General features: G+C 45.3%; 1 protein-coding gene across 1 annotated transcript in view; it reads right to left on the bottom strand.

The window, feature by feature from the left end:
* Positions 1–1421: 1421 nt before the first annotated feature.
* Positions 1422–14735, bottom strand: part of igsf21a (immunoglobin superfamily, member 21a) — a 205024-nt gene continuing 191710 nt past the window's right edge. The window contains exons 10-11 of the mRNA XM_048254468.1: positions 6748–6833; positions 1422–1586 (exon numbers count right to left, since the gene is read on the bottom strand). Coding sequence (XP_048110425.1) covers positions 1422–1586; positions 6748–6833 — 251 coding nt within the window. The remainder of the gene's footprint in view (positions 1587–6747; positions 6834–14735) is intronic.

Genomic DNA, 14735 nt, shown 5'->3' with positions numbered 1-14735 from the left:
TAACAAACAAATCGTGACTCAGGGCTTTGAGCAGCTTTGCCCCGGGAAGAAAAGCCAAAGTCAGTGCTCAGTGAACATCAAGAGAAGTGAAAACACACGGCTGCTTCAAAACAAACGAGGGTCATCTTACTTTGTTTTTTTCTCCCAGTCTACAGCACTTCATTATTCCTTTAATATGATAATGAGGAAACACTGCAGGGAAGCTCCAGTTAAATAGTCTCATTTACAGCATTGTATAGAATATAGAATATTTCCCGGGAGTTGTGTTTTTTTTTGTGCGGTAATTTACACCCAACTCATTCATCATTGTGACTCGCTTTTGTGCGGACATTTTCAGTCCTTTCAAAATACTATCACTTATTAATCAAGCACTTTCTTGGCATGCAAAATTTATCACTGGGATTCGCCGCAATTAATCCATATTTTCTTAAATAATGCCGGTGCTCTTAATAAATGATAAGTCTAATTGAAGAGCTCGGGAGCCTGGGTGAAATCATTAGTGTTAAAAAATGGGGAGAAGAAAAGAAAAACATCATCAGCAGAAAGAAAGACAGAGAGAGAGAGAGAGAGAGAGAGAGAGAGAGAGAGAGAGAGAGAGAGAGAGAGAGAGAGAGACTGGTCACGCTAATGAATCAGGGGCAGGGGCTCGAGCGACGGCGGTGGTGGTGTAACAAGGGAGAAGAGGTGGTGGGCTGTGAGGTGGAATATCGGCGGCAGCTCACGATCATGGGGATGACACAGCACAAGTGATTGATGAAGAGGATAAGTTCAATGATGATGAAGATGGATTTGAGCGCTTTGGTCTCCCGGAGGTGGAGGCGATGTGAGGTCAGGCAGGGTGAAAAGGGTGGGGGTGGGGGTGGGGGTGAAGGTGGGTCTGACCGGTGGGATGTTGGTGATGGGCAATTCCATGCAAAACTGTCACGTCTACAAAGCCAACTAAATACCATGGCATTGTGTTGGCATTATGGATGTGACAGTTTTGCGCGGAATTGCCCTGATATTGGTGGAGCTTCAGTGTTATAAAGCTTCTTTTTTCAGTGTCACTAGTCTATTTCTCATCAAAGTAATGTTGTCATCTATATCCACTGTGCATATCATTATAATATATTTTTAGTCACAATAGGCAGATTTTTTGGTATCTTTCCCATATTTTGAAAGTAATAACGTTTCTACATTCTGCTTGAATCACTTTAGAAATCATGTAGATGTGTCTTCATCAATAGTCCTATCCATGCGGCTCCAGGCCTTCGAGGCTTACGTAGTGTCCATACGGCTAGAGATGACGTCAGTGAGCCAAGTGATGCATGTGCAGATGAATGAAATTGAAAAGTTGGGGTGCAGCCAGATGCCGTTTGGCGAGGTTGGCCGTTTGTGGACCGGGCGACTCACGGAGGCTACAATGAGGCGATGTGTCCTTATTAAATTGGAGCCATGGAGTTCACGCCCGATGCAAAGTATGGAGCAGATTGAAGGCTCGGCGAGCAGCTCAGGATCAGCTCCTTGCCATCGCGCTCCGTGCTGCCGTCCAGCAGCCTGCCGCCCACCCGCGTCCAGGTGTACAGCGGCTCAGGAAACACTTCATTCTGCCAGGGGGGACAAGGGATGGGTATCAGCATGTGTAAGGGGAGTGTGTGTCAGTGTGTGTGTGTGTGAGAGAGAGAGAGAGAGAGAGAGAGAGAGAGAGAGAGAGAGAGAGAGAGAGAGACAAAGAGAGATTGTGTGTGTGTGTGTGTGTGAAAGGTGTGTGTGTGTGTGTGTGTGTGTGACTTTGTTCAGAATGTGTGCGTGCAGAATATGCGTATATGTATATATGTGTGTGTGTGTGTGTGTGTGTGTGTGTGTGTGTGTGTGTGAGTTCAGAATGATTTTAGGTGTGTGTGTGTGTGTGTGTGAAAGGTGTGTGTGTGTGTGTGTGTGTGTGTGTGTGTGTGTGTGTGTGTGTGTGTGTGTGTGAGAGTTTGTTCAGAATGTGTGCATGCAGAATATGCGTATATATATATATATATATATATGTATGTATGTGCAGTGGTGGAATGTAGCAGTACAAATGCCGTTACTGTACTTAAGTAAATATTCCACGTATTTGTACTTTACTTAAGTAGAATTTATAGTGCATACTTTTGACTTTTACTTCGTTACATTTTACAGCAATTATCTGTACTTTTACTCCGCTATATTTTTACAACACCATCGCTCCTTTTACGATACATTTATGATCAGATTTTTTTTCTCTCTGACAAACACGCTTGTTTTACCAGGGGGCGGGGTTGCTACCACAGATTCTGGGCCTTCGTGCCCAGCTTCTAAATCTTTGAAACATAAGCTTCTAGTCTAGACCAGGCAAAGCGTGAGCTTGTAGACATCTGCATTTGGTAGGCTATATTCACCAGACCCATGGCTACACTGGACATGCAACTGTGTTCTGTGCCTTTCTCTGTCTGTTATCTGCAGCGTTAGGGCCTCCTCTCCGATGAGATTGCTATCCGCTGGATCAGCGGTTACAGTCTATGCCCATGCTTCTGTCACACGTCTAATTACTGTACTTAAGTAAATATTCCACGTATTTGTACTTTTACTTAAGTAGAATTTATAGTGCATACTTTTTTGACTTTTACTTCGTTACATTTTACAGCAATTATCTGTACTTTTACTCCGCTATATTTTTACAACACCATCGTTCCTTTTACCATACATTTTATGATCAGATTTTTTTTCTCTCTGACAAACACGTTTGTTTTACCAGGGGCGGGTTGCTACCACAGATTCTGGAGCGCTTCACGTGCCCAGCTTCTAAATCTTTGAAACATAAGCTTCTAGTCTAGACCAGGCAAAGCGTGAGCTTGTAGACATCTGCATTTGGTAGGCTATATTCACCAGACCCATGGCTACACTGGACATGCAACTGTGTTCTGTGCCTTTCTGTCTGTCTGTTATCTGCAGCGATTAGGGCCTCCTCTCCGATGAGATTGCTATCCGCCGGATCAGCCGGTTACAGTCTATGCCCATGCTTCTGTCACACGTCTGATCATTTTATGCACAAATTAATGGTAGACTATTATAGAACCGCTGGCCGAAAAAAAACCGTAGCATTTTCCAGATTAGAAAATATTTCTTAATTGTGTGTGATCAAATAAAGAGGCATAGCCTACAATTGGGGGTGTAGAAATGTGCGCTCATTCAATGTCTATGTCGTCTGCGCAAGTGAAACTGAACTTATCATAAAGACTTTTCTGTTCAATCAGCAGAATTGGCATTACGATCCACCCGACGCTTTCCCTGGTCTACCCCGTTAAACTTCAGGCTCGTGTTTTGCTGAATGATATACTCAGCAGATCACCCTAGTAGATAACCAGAATTACAGTCTCTAGAATTGTAGGTCAGAATGTAAACTGGGCCACAGATGGTAAGCACAATTGCATTAGCTTAAAACTATCTAGTCGAATATAGCCTAACCTAAAACTAGATTAATTAATAAAATGCCACAGCCCATACTATTTTTTCTTTTAGAATATAGATATTAAGAGAATAAATCATTATGCAAATACTTTTACTTTTAATACTTAAAGTACATTTAAAAGCAGGTACTTTTTACTTTTAGTTAAGTAGGGTTGTCATTGTGGTACTTTTACTTTTACTAAAGTAAATATTTCTCTGTGTATTTGTACTTTTACTTAAGTACTGGGTTTCAGTACTTCCTCCACCACTGTGTATGTGTGTGTGTGTGTGTGTGTGTGTGTGTGTGTGTGTGAGTGAGTTAGTGTGTCACAGAGAATTGTGATGAGTGTAGTGGAAGAGAATATATTTTAGACTCTAGCAGAGGGGCTCCTGAATAAAAAAGAGGCAACTTCAGAGGCCTTCAGCCCTACCAAACCATGAATAATACAATCCTTGACATGACAAGTTAACGACATTAAACTTTAAAAAGAGTTTGGAATGAAAAAAAATCCTCTGTAGAGAATTTCTCCATTTAGTTTGACACATTATGCGGAGTGTGGCTTTTTAAACTTTACGTTTCACATTCAAGGATGCATCGGAGGTGCCAAATTAACTCCTAATGGAGTTGACTGCAGATACACATTTGAATACAGTCAAATTGGAGATAACCACTGACCAAACACCTTCAGTGGCAGTGCTGGCATAGCTTAGCATTCAGAGGCTAGCATGTGTGTAGCATTTACAGTAATGGAGGTTTTTAGCGATCACAGTGACCTCCACACAAGGGCGAACAAAAGGAAAAGGTGTTATTCATATCAAGATTTATTTTTAAAAAGGGGAGAGATGGGGGGGAGGGGTCTATGAGGCACTAGTGGCTTTTGGCGCATCTGGCAATTCACAAACACAAGGTGATGGATAGCTTGTGAAAGGTCATGCTAAGACAAGCGCAACCGCCTCTCGTTTTCTTGATCCTGCCGATTCAGTGAGGGGGAGACATTCCACCGACCCCAGCGGCTGCTACACCGCTGCTAGCGGTCAGCCGCAGCTCCACCGAGGACATTAAACAGCAATTTCCTACACAGCAACAACGACCATTTTCACGAGGTGCATTGGAAAGACATGGAAAGCCCACAATGTCTTCAGAATGGACTGAGGTCTCCTTCCCTTGTCACCTCTTAATCTGGTTAAATCGCCTTTCGGGCGATCCTGCGCCAAATAAGTAAGGAGCTGCTGGCTGGTTGCGCAGGATCCACTTGACAAGATTTACTGCTCTATTGTGACCACATGACCTTTCAGAATGCCAAAGATGCAGAGCTGGAATGGCAATGTAGACCTCCAAACATACACACATACACACACAAATACACAAACACACACACACACACACACGCGCGCGCGTGCATGCGTGCACGCACACTACGACAGTGGTGAGATGATCTTGGCAATTTGAAGGAGGTCAAGTAGCGTTGGGTCACATCAAGATTAAAAAATGGAAAAGCCTGTGATAGGCTTTTCTTGTCACATATCCCCCATTGGTCTTAGAGCAAATAAAAAAAAATCATGTGCTGTGCAAGAGAGAAAAAGATGTACAAAGTGGAAGGAAAATTTCAAGAAAATATCAAATCAAGTGGCCAAAAAAGAAGCAGAGAAAAAGGACATTTGAAACCAATCTGTTTAAGTGACGCTTTGGAGACTGAAGAAAAACAAAAGGGGATACAGATCTTTTGATATATTACCACAGCAGAAGCAGGAAAAGAAAAATCACACTTAACACCTATTCTATATCCTATGAAACCCCAGAGCCTTGATAAAGCAGAGGATAAGGGAGAATTTCTGTCTATATATTTTTTATTTATTTACTAACCTGTATATTTGGATAACAGGAGACATATCCTTGCTCCTTCACATTCCAAAAGCTCCATTCACAGGTCCCAATTAGCTGCAATACCCAGTCAAGCCTGTTTTATAATGACCATTCTTATTGACATTCAAAGATGTTGTCTATAATATATATACAGAATACATATACCAAACCGGGTGCAATATACACACACACATATTAGATCTGTCAGAAGTGGAGGAGAGGTGGTGTACTGAACAGAGGCAAAAAGAATACAAAGCAGTGTCTCCTGCTCTCATCTCAAAAGTAATAATGCAAGCAGGAAAAAAACAGAAGAGCAACGAAGAGAACACAAGACCAAACAAATGTAGAAATGACGTGATAAATAAAAAATCTATCCTCAGATTAATGACAAAGGGTTTTGCCGGGGAGAGGCCGGAAGGCAGCGAAGATGATTTTTCACGCCAGCACATCAGTGCCCTATCCTCTTCCCAACCTGAATACCTGTCTCTAAGACCGTCACTGTCTCGTTTGTCCCACGGAGATGGCAGGATTTTGTCTCTGCAATGTGATTTTCTTTCCCTCTCTCTCTCTCTCTCTTGTCTTTTTTTCCATGAGGGAAGGATTTTTTTTTTTGGCAGACAATGATAGTTCCACAGTGACAATCCCTTTGCTTGACTTCTCCTAGGTGGAGGCTAAGGGGCTACTGAGGGAGTAAATCCAGCCCCTGCCTGTCCCTAGGTGGAGGCTAAGGGGCTACTGAGGGAGTAAATCCAGCCCTGCCTGACAGGCAGACACTGCTGGCTAGCACGATACACGCGCCTGCTGGCCCGAGTGAGATTGATGGGTATGCTTAACCAGATGAGGGGGTTGGTGGGGGGTATGTGAGTGGAATGAAACACCTGCAAAGCTGCAAAGATGTAGATAAACAAAGCACATTCGGTACGGGCGATTCATTTCCAATCAGATCCCCTCCGATGCCTTGTGGCAGGGAGATGGCAAGCGTAAAAACAGGAGGCGAGGCGGATCTCCTGAGCGGAGCATTATCATTACACAGCGCTCAAAAAAAAAAAAGACAGAGAGGGACCAAAAAAAGAGAAACTCTTGCCTTCAACGTATTCCACCCATTTACAATCCCTGACTGCCTGTGATTCAAATAGAGACTGACTGATTGGGATCATTTGATTTATTGGCTACGAAGCTGTAAGGCTCCCTGAATGGATTCCACAATACACACACACAAAACACACACACACACACACACACACACACACACGGTAAAGATGTAAATCTGACAGATGTGTGTGGTATATTGCTTACCCTGGAGTTCTAAGAATGGCCTGTATAGAAGCGAGCTGTGATTGCTGAGCAGGCTTAACTGTGCATTTAGCCCTCTTGGCTCCGCATATCCCTGGCTGAACTGGGCTCCGGGTTTCACCACCCCATGCACTTACCACAGGAGCTCCTACCTGGAATCCTTGAACAGTGATGCGCACTGTGTCCCCTACCTTCGCTCGGGTTGGGGTCATCAGAAGCTTGGGCCCCTTAGGAGCCGCTGAGTAGAAGAGAGAGAAAGAGAGAGAAGAGTGAGGAAGAGAGACAGAGAGACAGAGAGAGCAGGGAGAGAGAGAGGGGAGGGAAATGAGAGATAAAGGGACAGTGAAAAACAAGAAACAACAGTGGACATCATCTCTCCCCCCCCCGGGCACAACATGACAGCGGCCTCAGCCAGGGACCAAGTTCACATCCCTTCCGCAACAATGAAACGAGCACGACGACAACAAGCGAGGCGAGCGCCCCATTCTATCAATTAAAGCGGCTTCGCCACAGCTTCACAGACGGCAGGGTCACGGGCCTGAGATTCTTAAGGTCACAGGCCGGCAGCTGTGGGGATTCAGGGGCCCTTTCATCCAAAAGGGCGCCGGCGAATCGTATTCCCCCAGAGAGACAAGGAGCTAAATTGGGTAGATACTCATTACGAGGGAGAAGAAACAGGCCGTGCAAGGGAGCAGTGTGGAGGCGGCGAGATAAGGAACACTCCGAGAATTAAATCCCTTGTCTTGTATGGACGGAAGCCCCCAGATGGGTTTAATTTGGTCCCAAAGAAAGGATGAGAGTGAGAGAGAGAGAGAGAGAGAGAGAGAGAGAGAGGGAGAGAGAGAGAGAGAGAGAGAGAGAGAGAGGAGAGATAGGGAGAGGAAAGAGAGAGAAAGAGGGTGAGAAGACAGAGCGAGAGAGAGAGAAAGAGTGAGAGAAATTAGAGTTATATTGTGACCTTTTGAAGAGCCAAAGATGTCTTGAACACGGAGGGAGATAAGTTGTCGATTTCACAACCCTGTGAAAGTGATGAGAGGAAGTTTCCACAGCAGAATTGTCCCTGACTATTATAGGGAGGCAGTGCCAAGGCAGGGGAATGATACGATACAATGACCAATTACTCTTTTTTAACAGAGAACTGGCATGGCGCACTTGACCAACAGCATCAAAAGACAAGAGCAAAAGACATGGGCATCAATGTAATCAGTGGACGTGAAAGAGCCAGAGTAGAAAAGTGGAGCCAGAGAGAAGGAGTGGACAATGGGCTAGAACTAGGACTGGGACTAGTGACCAGTATTAGTATCATTAGAGAATACTACAGGACTAGGACTAGTGACCAGGACTAGGATCATTACAAAATACAACAGGACTAGGACTAGTGACCAGGACTAGTATCATTAAAGAATGCAACAGAATAGTGGATCATCTCCCAGAACATTTGTCCATGAATTTAAATTGTAAATTTGGTGCTGTAGAATCATCTGTAATGCCCACCCACCAATCCTCCCCACCCCAATGCCACTCCAGTTTAAGCCGGGTATGAGTGTATTAAAACAACAAACGATGTTTTATACCCATCAATCAAATCCCAAGCTGTCCACCAAGGCTAATGAAGCAGTGTGTGGTGTTAGGCTGTTAACGATTCCCCCCTGCTGCTAGCCAATGGATTGTGATTTCCGTACCCACATGCATAATGGCGATTGAAGATCTGCGTTATTGACATAAATCATGTCATGGAGGAGACCCCTGCAAATAAACCTCAGCTGTCTGCTTTACTCTCAGTCTTTTAAAATAGTACAATAAAAATAATACCATCAAAATTAAATTGGGTATTAGTGATGGAATCAATGGGGAGCAGAGATGGATGTGATGTTGCATACAAAAGAAAGATTAAGAACCTGTCAAACGAGAATCAGCAGTCAATGGACACACTGATTTGTCGGGCGCGGGGTGAGGGGATGGTGGGGATAAGAAACACAGCAATCTTGAAAGCAGAGAGAGGAAACATTGCGGATTGACACAACTCTCTTCACCAAGTGCCAAGGCTTGACAATCAATATGGCCTTCTGTCCAGCCTTCAAGCACGCCAGGTCTTTCTCGAAGCATAATAAATACGCTTAGTCCAATCTACTCTTTAGACTCATTGAGATAAGCAGCAGCAGCACGCCCAAAGATTTACTCCACGGAAACTATTTTGAGCAGACCTGTCACACAGACGTCACACGCGACTCCAAGCTGTTAATACAGGGGAGGGCGATGGCAACGGTAGCGCGTTATTGTCAATGGACGCTCAAGAGAATTCTAGGATATGCTCCAGCACGAACAGTTGGCCTCCCACGTCATCCGTTTTGGTTTTGTGACAGCGTGCGGTGCAAACTTGACACCCGGTGGCCCCCGCCGACTGGCCGACCGGCCGGCCAACAGGCCGTGGCCACACAGCGAGCCCAACTGTCACGTCCCTGGGGTTAATGCCAGTCTAACATTCTGAATGCACCGGCTGGCACTCTCTCACAACACCGCCACGATGGGAATGACTTCTTCAACAGGCCTCTTCAGCAAACCTCACGCTTTTTCACTACTCACTTCCAGCCAGCGTCTTTGCACTTTTGGGGACTTAACTAAGGCTGCTCATAGCTTACTCTTCCCACTGCCATTATAGGCTTGAGTTTAAGCAAGGCTTTGTAGAAATTCCATTTGAATTGATTTGCGGGCAAATTTGAATTGATCAAATTTGGAATTGTTATGCAATATTTCATTTTATTCATCCTTTTCATACTTTGTTTTCATTCTATAAGTTCAACTCTTTTCAAATTCCAAAAATAAAATGAATTGCAAGGCATATTTATTATGTCAATGTGCATTTTCATTGATGATGTTCATGTTGTGCTAACATTTCCTGGACAACAAATTTGCAATCAGCAGTTCGAAGGCCACGCAGGGAGGAGATACTCTCTAGGGACAATCACGGCACGACGACCTATCGCTGAGCGGAGTCTCTTCAAAGTACAGGCGAGAGCAGGCAAGGTTATTACAGTAGCCAAACATTATGTCTGCACTTGTTACTTGGTCAGAATCTACACCCTACTGCTTCTTTTTTTTGTCACTTGCAATGTTCCGCTATACCGGACGAGAAACATTGCACAGTAGAATTGCATATTTAAGGGATTCAGTGTGGACAGAGAGCATTTGGACGGTCGCATGTAGTTAGGACAAGCTGTTAGAAATGAAGGGGCTGACAGCACAACCCTGCAATCAGCAGCTCCATGGCAACACTTGTCTCTCCGCTGTATCAAGGCTTCAGAGAGCACACCATGGAATACAAAGACACTTATGAAGACACACAATCTGAAGTCTCCTACAGGGCAAACAAACATATGCAAGTGCACACACACACACACACACACACACACACACATGAGTACGCACTTCTGCAGTGCACACATACACAGGTGGGCACAACTACAAACATGCACAAGCAGAAACACATCCACGCACACACACACACACACACACACACACACACACACACACACACACACATGAGTACGCACTTCTGCAGTGCACACATACACAGGTGGGCACAACTACAAACATGCACAAGCAGAAACACATCCACGCACACACACACACACACACACACACACACACACACACACACACACACACACACACACACACACACACACACACACACACACACACCACACACACCACACACAGAAAGAACATTCTCATTATCATCACTCTCTTGTAGCAACAGATCATTTCCTTTCACTGTGTGTGAGATTAAGACTCAAGCACTGCTTGATTCGGCAGAATCAGAGAAACTGTGGCCCGTGCAAATCCTGGGTGGTGAGGTGATGTTTAATTATAAGAGGGTGCTGGTTTCATGAATTCCAAATCTGGGGCCCTGTCAATGACTGATAGACAAAGGGATTTGAAGCAGAGGCTGTGAAGAGAGAGAAGGGGAGAGACAGAGCCAAGGAAAGAGAGAGAGAGAGAAAGGAAGAGAGAGGAAGAGAGAGGAAGAGAGAGAAAACATAGCTTTGCTGGCATACTGCAATAATAAGGATATTGAAGTAGAGCAACTATCACTTTAAACCTGGTAGGAGTAGGGGAGTCCATCATGCGAACACACACACACACACAAAACACACACACACACATAGAGAGGGAGAGGGGAGGTAGAGAGAGTCACTGGTTGGCTCTAATGAATATGCAGTGAGTGTTATGGCGGCTTTGGTTCATTGTCAAGCTGTCCTCATCTGCTGTGGGAATATTAAAACGCTGGGAGATGTATCATTCCTGGCCACTGCCATGACTCATTTTCATTTCCTGGGCAAACGCAGGTGAGCAAATCACATAAACCTCGAAGGCCACGCAGGGGAGGAGATAATCTCTAGGGACAATCACGGCACGACGACTGTCTGCCTATCGCCGAGCAGAGTCTCTTCAAAGTACAGGCGAGCAGGCAAGGTTATTACAGTAGCCAAACATTATGTCTGCACTTGTTACTTGGTCAGAATCTACACCCTACTGTTTCTTTTTTTTGTCACTTGCAATGTTCCGCTATACCGGGACGAGAAACATTGCACAGTAGAATTGCATATTTAAGGGATTCAGTGTGGACAGAGAGCATTTGGACGGGTCGTGATGTAGTTAGGACAAGCTGTTAGAAATGAAGGGGCTGGACAGCACAACCCCTGCAATCAGCAGCTCCATGGCAACACTTGTCTCTCCGCTGTATCAAGGCTTCAGAGAGCACACCATGGAATACAAAGACACTTATGAAGACACACAATCTGAAGTCTCCTACAGGGCAAACAAACATATGCAAGTGCACACACACACACACACACACACACACACATGAGTACGACTCTGCAGTGCACACATACACAGGTGGGCACAACTACAAACATGCACAAGCAGAAACACATCCACGCACACACACACACACACACACACACACACACACACACACACACACACACATGAGTACGCACTCTGCAGTGCACACATACACAGGTGGGCACAACTACAAACATGCACAAGCAGAAACACATCCACGCACACACACACACACACACACACACACACACACACACACACACACACACACACACACACACACACACACACACACACACACACACACACACACACACACACACAGAAAGAACATTCTCATTATCATCACTCTCCTTTGTAGCAACAGATCATTTCCTTTCACTGTGTGTGAGATTAAGACTCAAGCACTGCTTGATTCGGCAGAATCAGAGAAACTGTGGCCCGTGCAAATCCTGGGTGGTGAGGTGATGTTTAATTATAAGAGGGTGCTGGTTTCATGAATTCCAAATCTGGGGCCCTGTCAATGACTGATAGACAAGGGATTTGAAGCAGAGGCTGTGAAGAGAGAGAAGGGGAGAGACAGAGCCAAGGAAAGAGAGAGAGAGAGAGAAAGGAAGAGAGAGGAAGAGAGAGGAAGAGAGAGAGAAAACATAGCTTTGCTGGCATACTGCAATAATAAGGATATTGAAGTAGAGCAACTATCACTTTAAACCTGGTAGGAGTGTGGGAGTCCATCATGCGCAGACACACACACACACAAACACACACACACACATAGAGAGGGAGAGGGAGAGGTAGAGAGAGTCACTGGTTGGCTCTAATGAATATGCAGTGAGTGTTATAGCGCTTTGGTTCATTGTCAAGCTGTCCTCATCTGCTGTGGGAATATTAAAACGCTGGGAGATGTATCATTCCTGGCCACTGCCATGACTCGCTTTTCATTTCCTGGGCAAACGCAGGTGAGCAAATCACATAAACCTCGGCGGCAATGAGGGAGGAGATAACTCTAGGGACAATCACGGCACGACGACTGTCTGCCTATCGCCGAGCAGAGTCTCTTCAAAGTACAGGCGAGAGCAGGCAAGGTTATTACAGTAGCCAAACATTATGTCTGCACTTGTTACTTGGTCAGAAAATATAAACATGCTCATGGTGAAAATGCTGAATAAAAACAGCATAAAAGACACAAGGAGATGGTTTTGAGAGATTGTGAGAAAGTGGAAGACAGAGATAACTTCACGCTGTCCACACCGTTTTTCCACCCTCCGTACAGCATAATGCACTGCAATGGGGAATTCCAATTCACAGTGTTAAAATAACTCCCACCATCACACAACCCGTCCCCACCCCCTAAGCCATTGGCAGACTACAGCCAGGTTTTTTGCGAATGCTTTGAATTTTAAGCTTGTTCCAATTAAAATCAACAAATGCACATTTTCTGTTCGCTATTCTCCGGACGGCAACGGAGACAGTCTGAGGCAGCACTCTGTGCTCCTGCAAAGCGAGTAGCTACTGTTAAATTAATAGCTTGAAAAGCCGCAGACAAAAAAGCTCTGTCAAACTATGAAAGCCTGTGACAGTTAGCAAGGCCTTTCTCTGGGGCACCACGCTCAGTGCATTTTCCTTTATGAGAAAGTATGAGAAAGATTGCTTGCTCTCTCTCTTCACTCTCTCCTTCTTCCTCTCTCCCTCTCTCTCTCTCTCTCTCTCTTGTTCTCTATTTTGCTCTTCAGAGCACAGGCAAATGCAATTTTCCCACACCAGTGTGCCTTAAAGCTGTTTGTCCTTGGTTTTAGTGTGTCGTCGACATTTTCCGTGAGCCACTTCTCCGGCAGGCATGTCGGGCCAATGCTCTCTCTGCTGCTCTGCATAAAGCGCATGGGAGCTCCAGGAACAGATTGGGGGAGGTCACAGTGTTTGGAGGCCAGGGGTGAGGGCCACGCGAGCTGGCAGGAGGACGATGGGGAGGTGGGCCGGGGTGGGGCAGCGGTGCCAAGGGAGCGGGATGGGGATCAAACACACACACACACACCAAACACGCACACACACGCACACACCACACACACACAGACATACACACACACACACACACACACACATGCACACACACCCACACACATTTGATTTTGGGCGGCGATAAGTCGCAGTCTCTCTGGCCAGGTATGTGTCTGGTCCAGCACATGCACAAATTCGACTCTTTAATCCTTGAATGTTGCCTCATCAAAAGGATGCCTTAACGACACAGTGAGGAAAATCCCTTTCAGCAAGCAACATAACTCTAGCCTGGCTCCGCCAGCCTGCAATCTCTGCTCATTTTCATTTCAATGAAATACTAGTCCGGTTCCTCTTGCGTTGACATTTCCTGGATGCCGGGCCAAACAGCAACGAGAGGGGGGCGGTGTTAGATTCAAAATTGCTGTGGTAAATGGTAGTATCACATGCAAACATAAAAAATTGCAGTTAGAAGAAAATTATATAGCAAAATTATATAGCAAAGGTAAATAGACTGTTTCCTGACTGATGATACAGTTTATTATCCTTATTATTGATATTATTATTATTTGTGAAGGTTAGGCGAAGAAGTAACATTAGAAATCCCTGTTCAATGTGACTGGTTAGGGTTGCCCAATGATTTTAAAGACCAGATGCACCGCAAAAATACGCTTGTCAATTTGTCTCCATCTCCCCGGGGACCAAACAAAATGCTTCCGTAAAAGTCTAGTGGGGCTAGTGTGCCCTAGTGTTTCGGTGTCCCTGGTGTCCCTGGAATCGTTGAGCAAAAAGGAAGTTGAGGGGGAAAAAAAATGATAATACAAAGTCTACACCCATTACAAAACATTTCCCAATGGAGGGTACCAAAACTCTCTCAATGAAGTGAAACAAAGTAGTAAATCTAGTGGGGCTTGGTGTGTGTGTGTGTGTGTGTGTGTGTGTGTGTGTGTGTGTGTGTGTGTAAAAGATGATTGCGGTAATAAGTGGTTGTCCTTTCCTCTGCGACACACTCAGTGCTGAAAGGTTTGTGCATTCCACAGGAGAAAGAGAGAGAGAGAGAGAGAGAGAGAGAGAGATAGAGAGAGAGAGAATGAAAGGGAACATGAGTGGGAGGGAGAGAGAGGGGGTTGGGTATGGGGCAGAGTGGGGGGGCTTGCCCACACTTGGCACCACGGGTGTCCGCTGGCAGCTGCACTCTCCTCTTCCCGACCCGCATCCGCCTCTCCACTGTCCGCGGTGCTCCCAGTGAAAAAGAGCGAGTGAGAGAGAGAGAGAGAGAAGGAGAGAGAAAGGGAGA

The sequence above is a fragment of the Alosa alosa genome, chromosome 10 (genome assembly GCF_017589495.1).
Source record: "Alosa alosa isolate M-15738 ecotype Scorff River chromosome 10, AALO_Geno_1.1, whole genome shotgun sequence".
Lineage (NCBI taxonomy): Eukaryota > Metazoa > Chordata > Actinopteri > Clupeiformes > Clupeidae > Alosa > Alosa alosa.
This window is presented reverse-complemented; position numbering and strand designations above follow the sequence as displayed.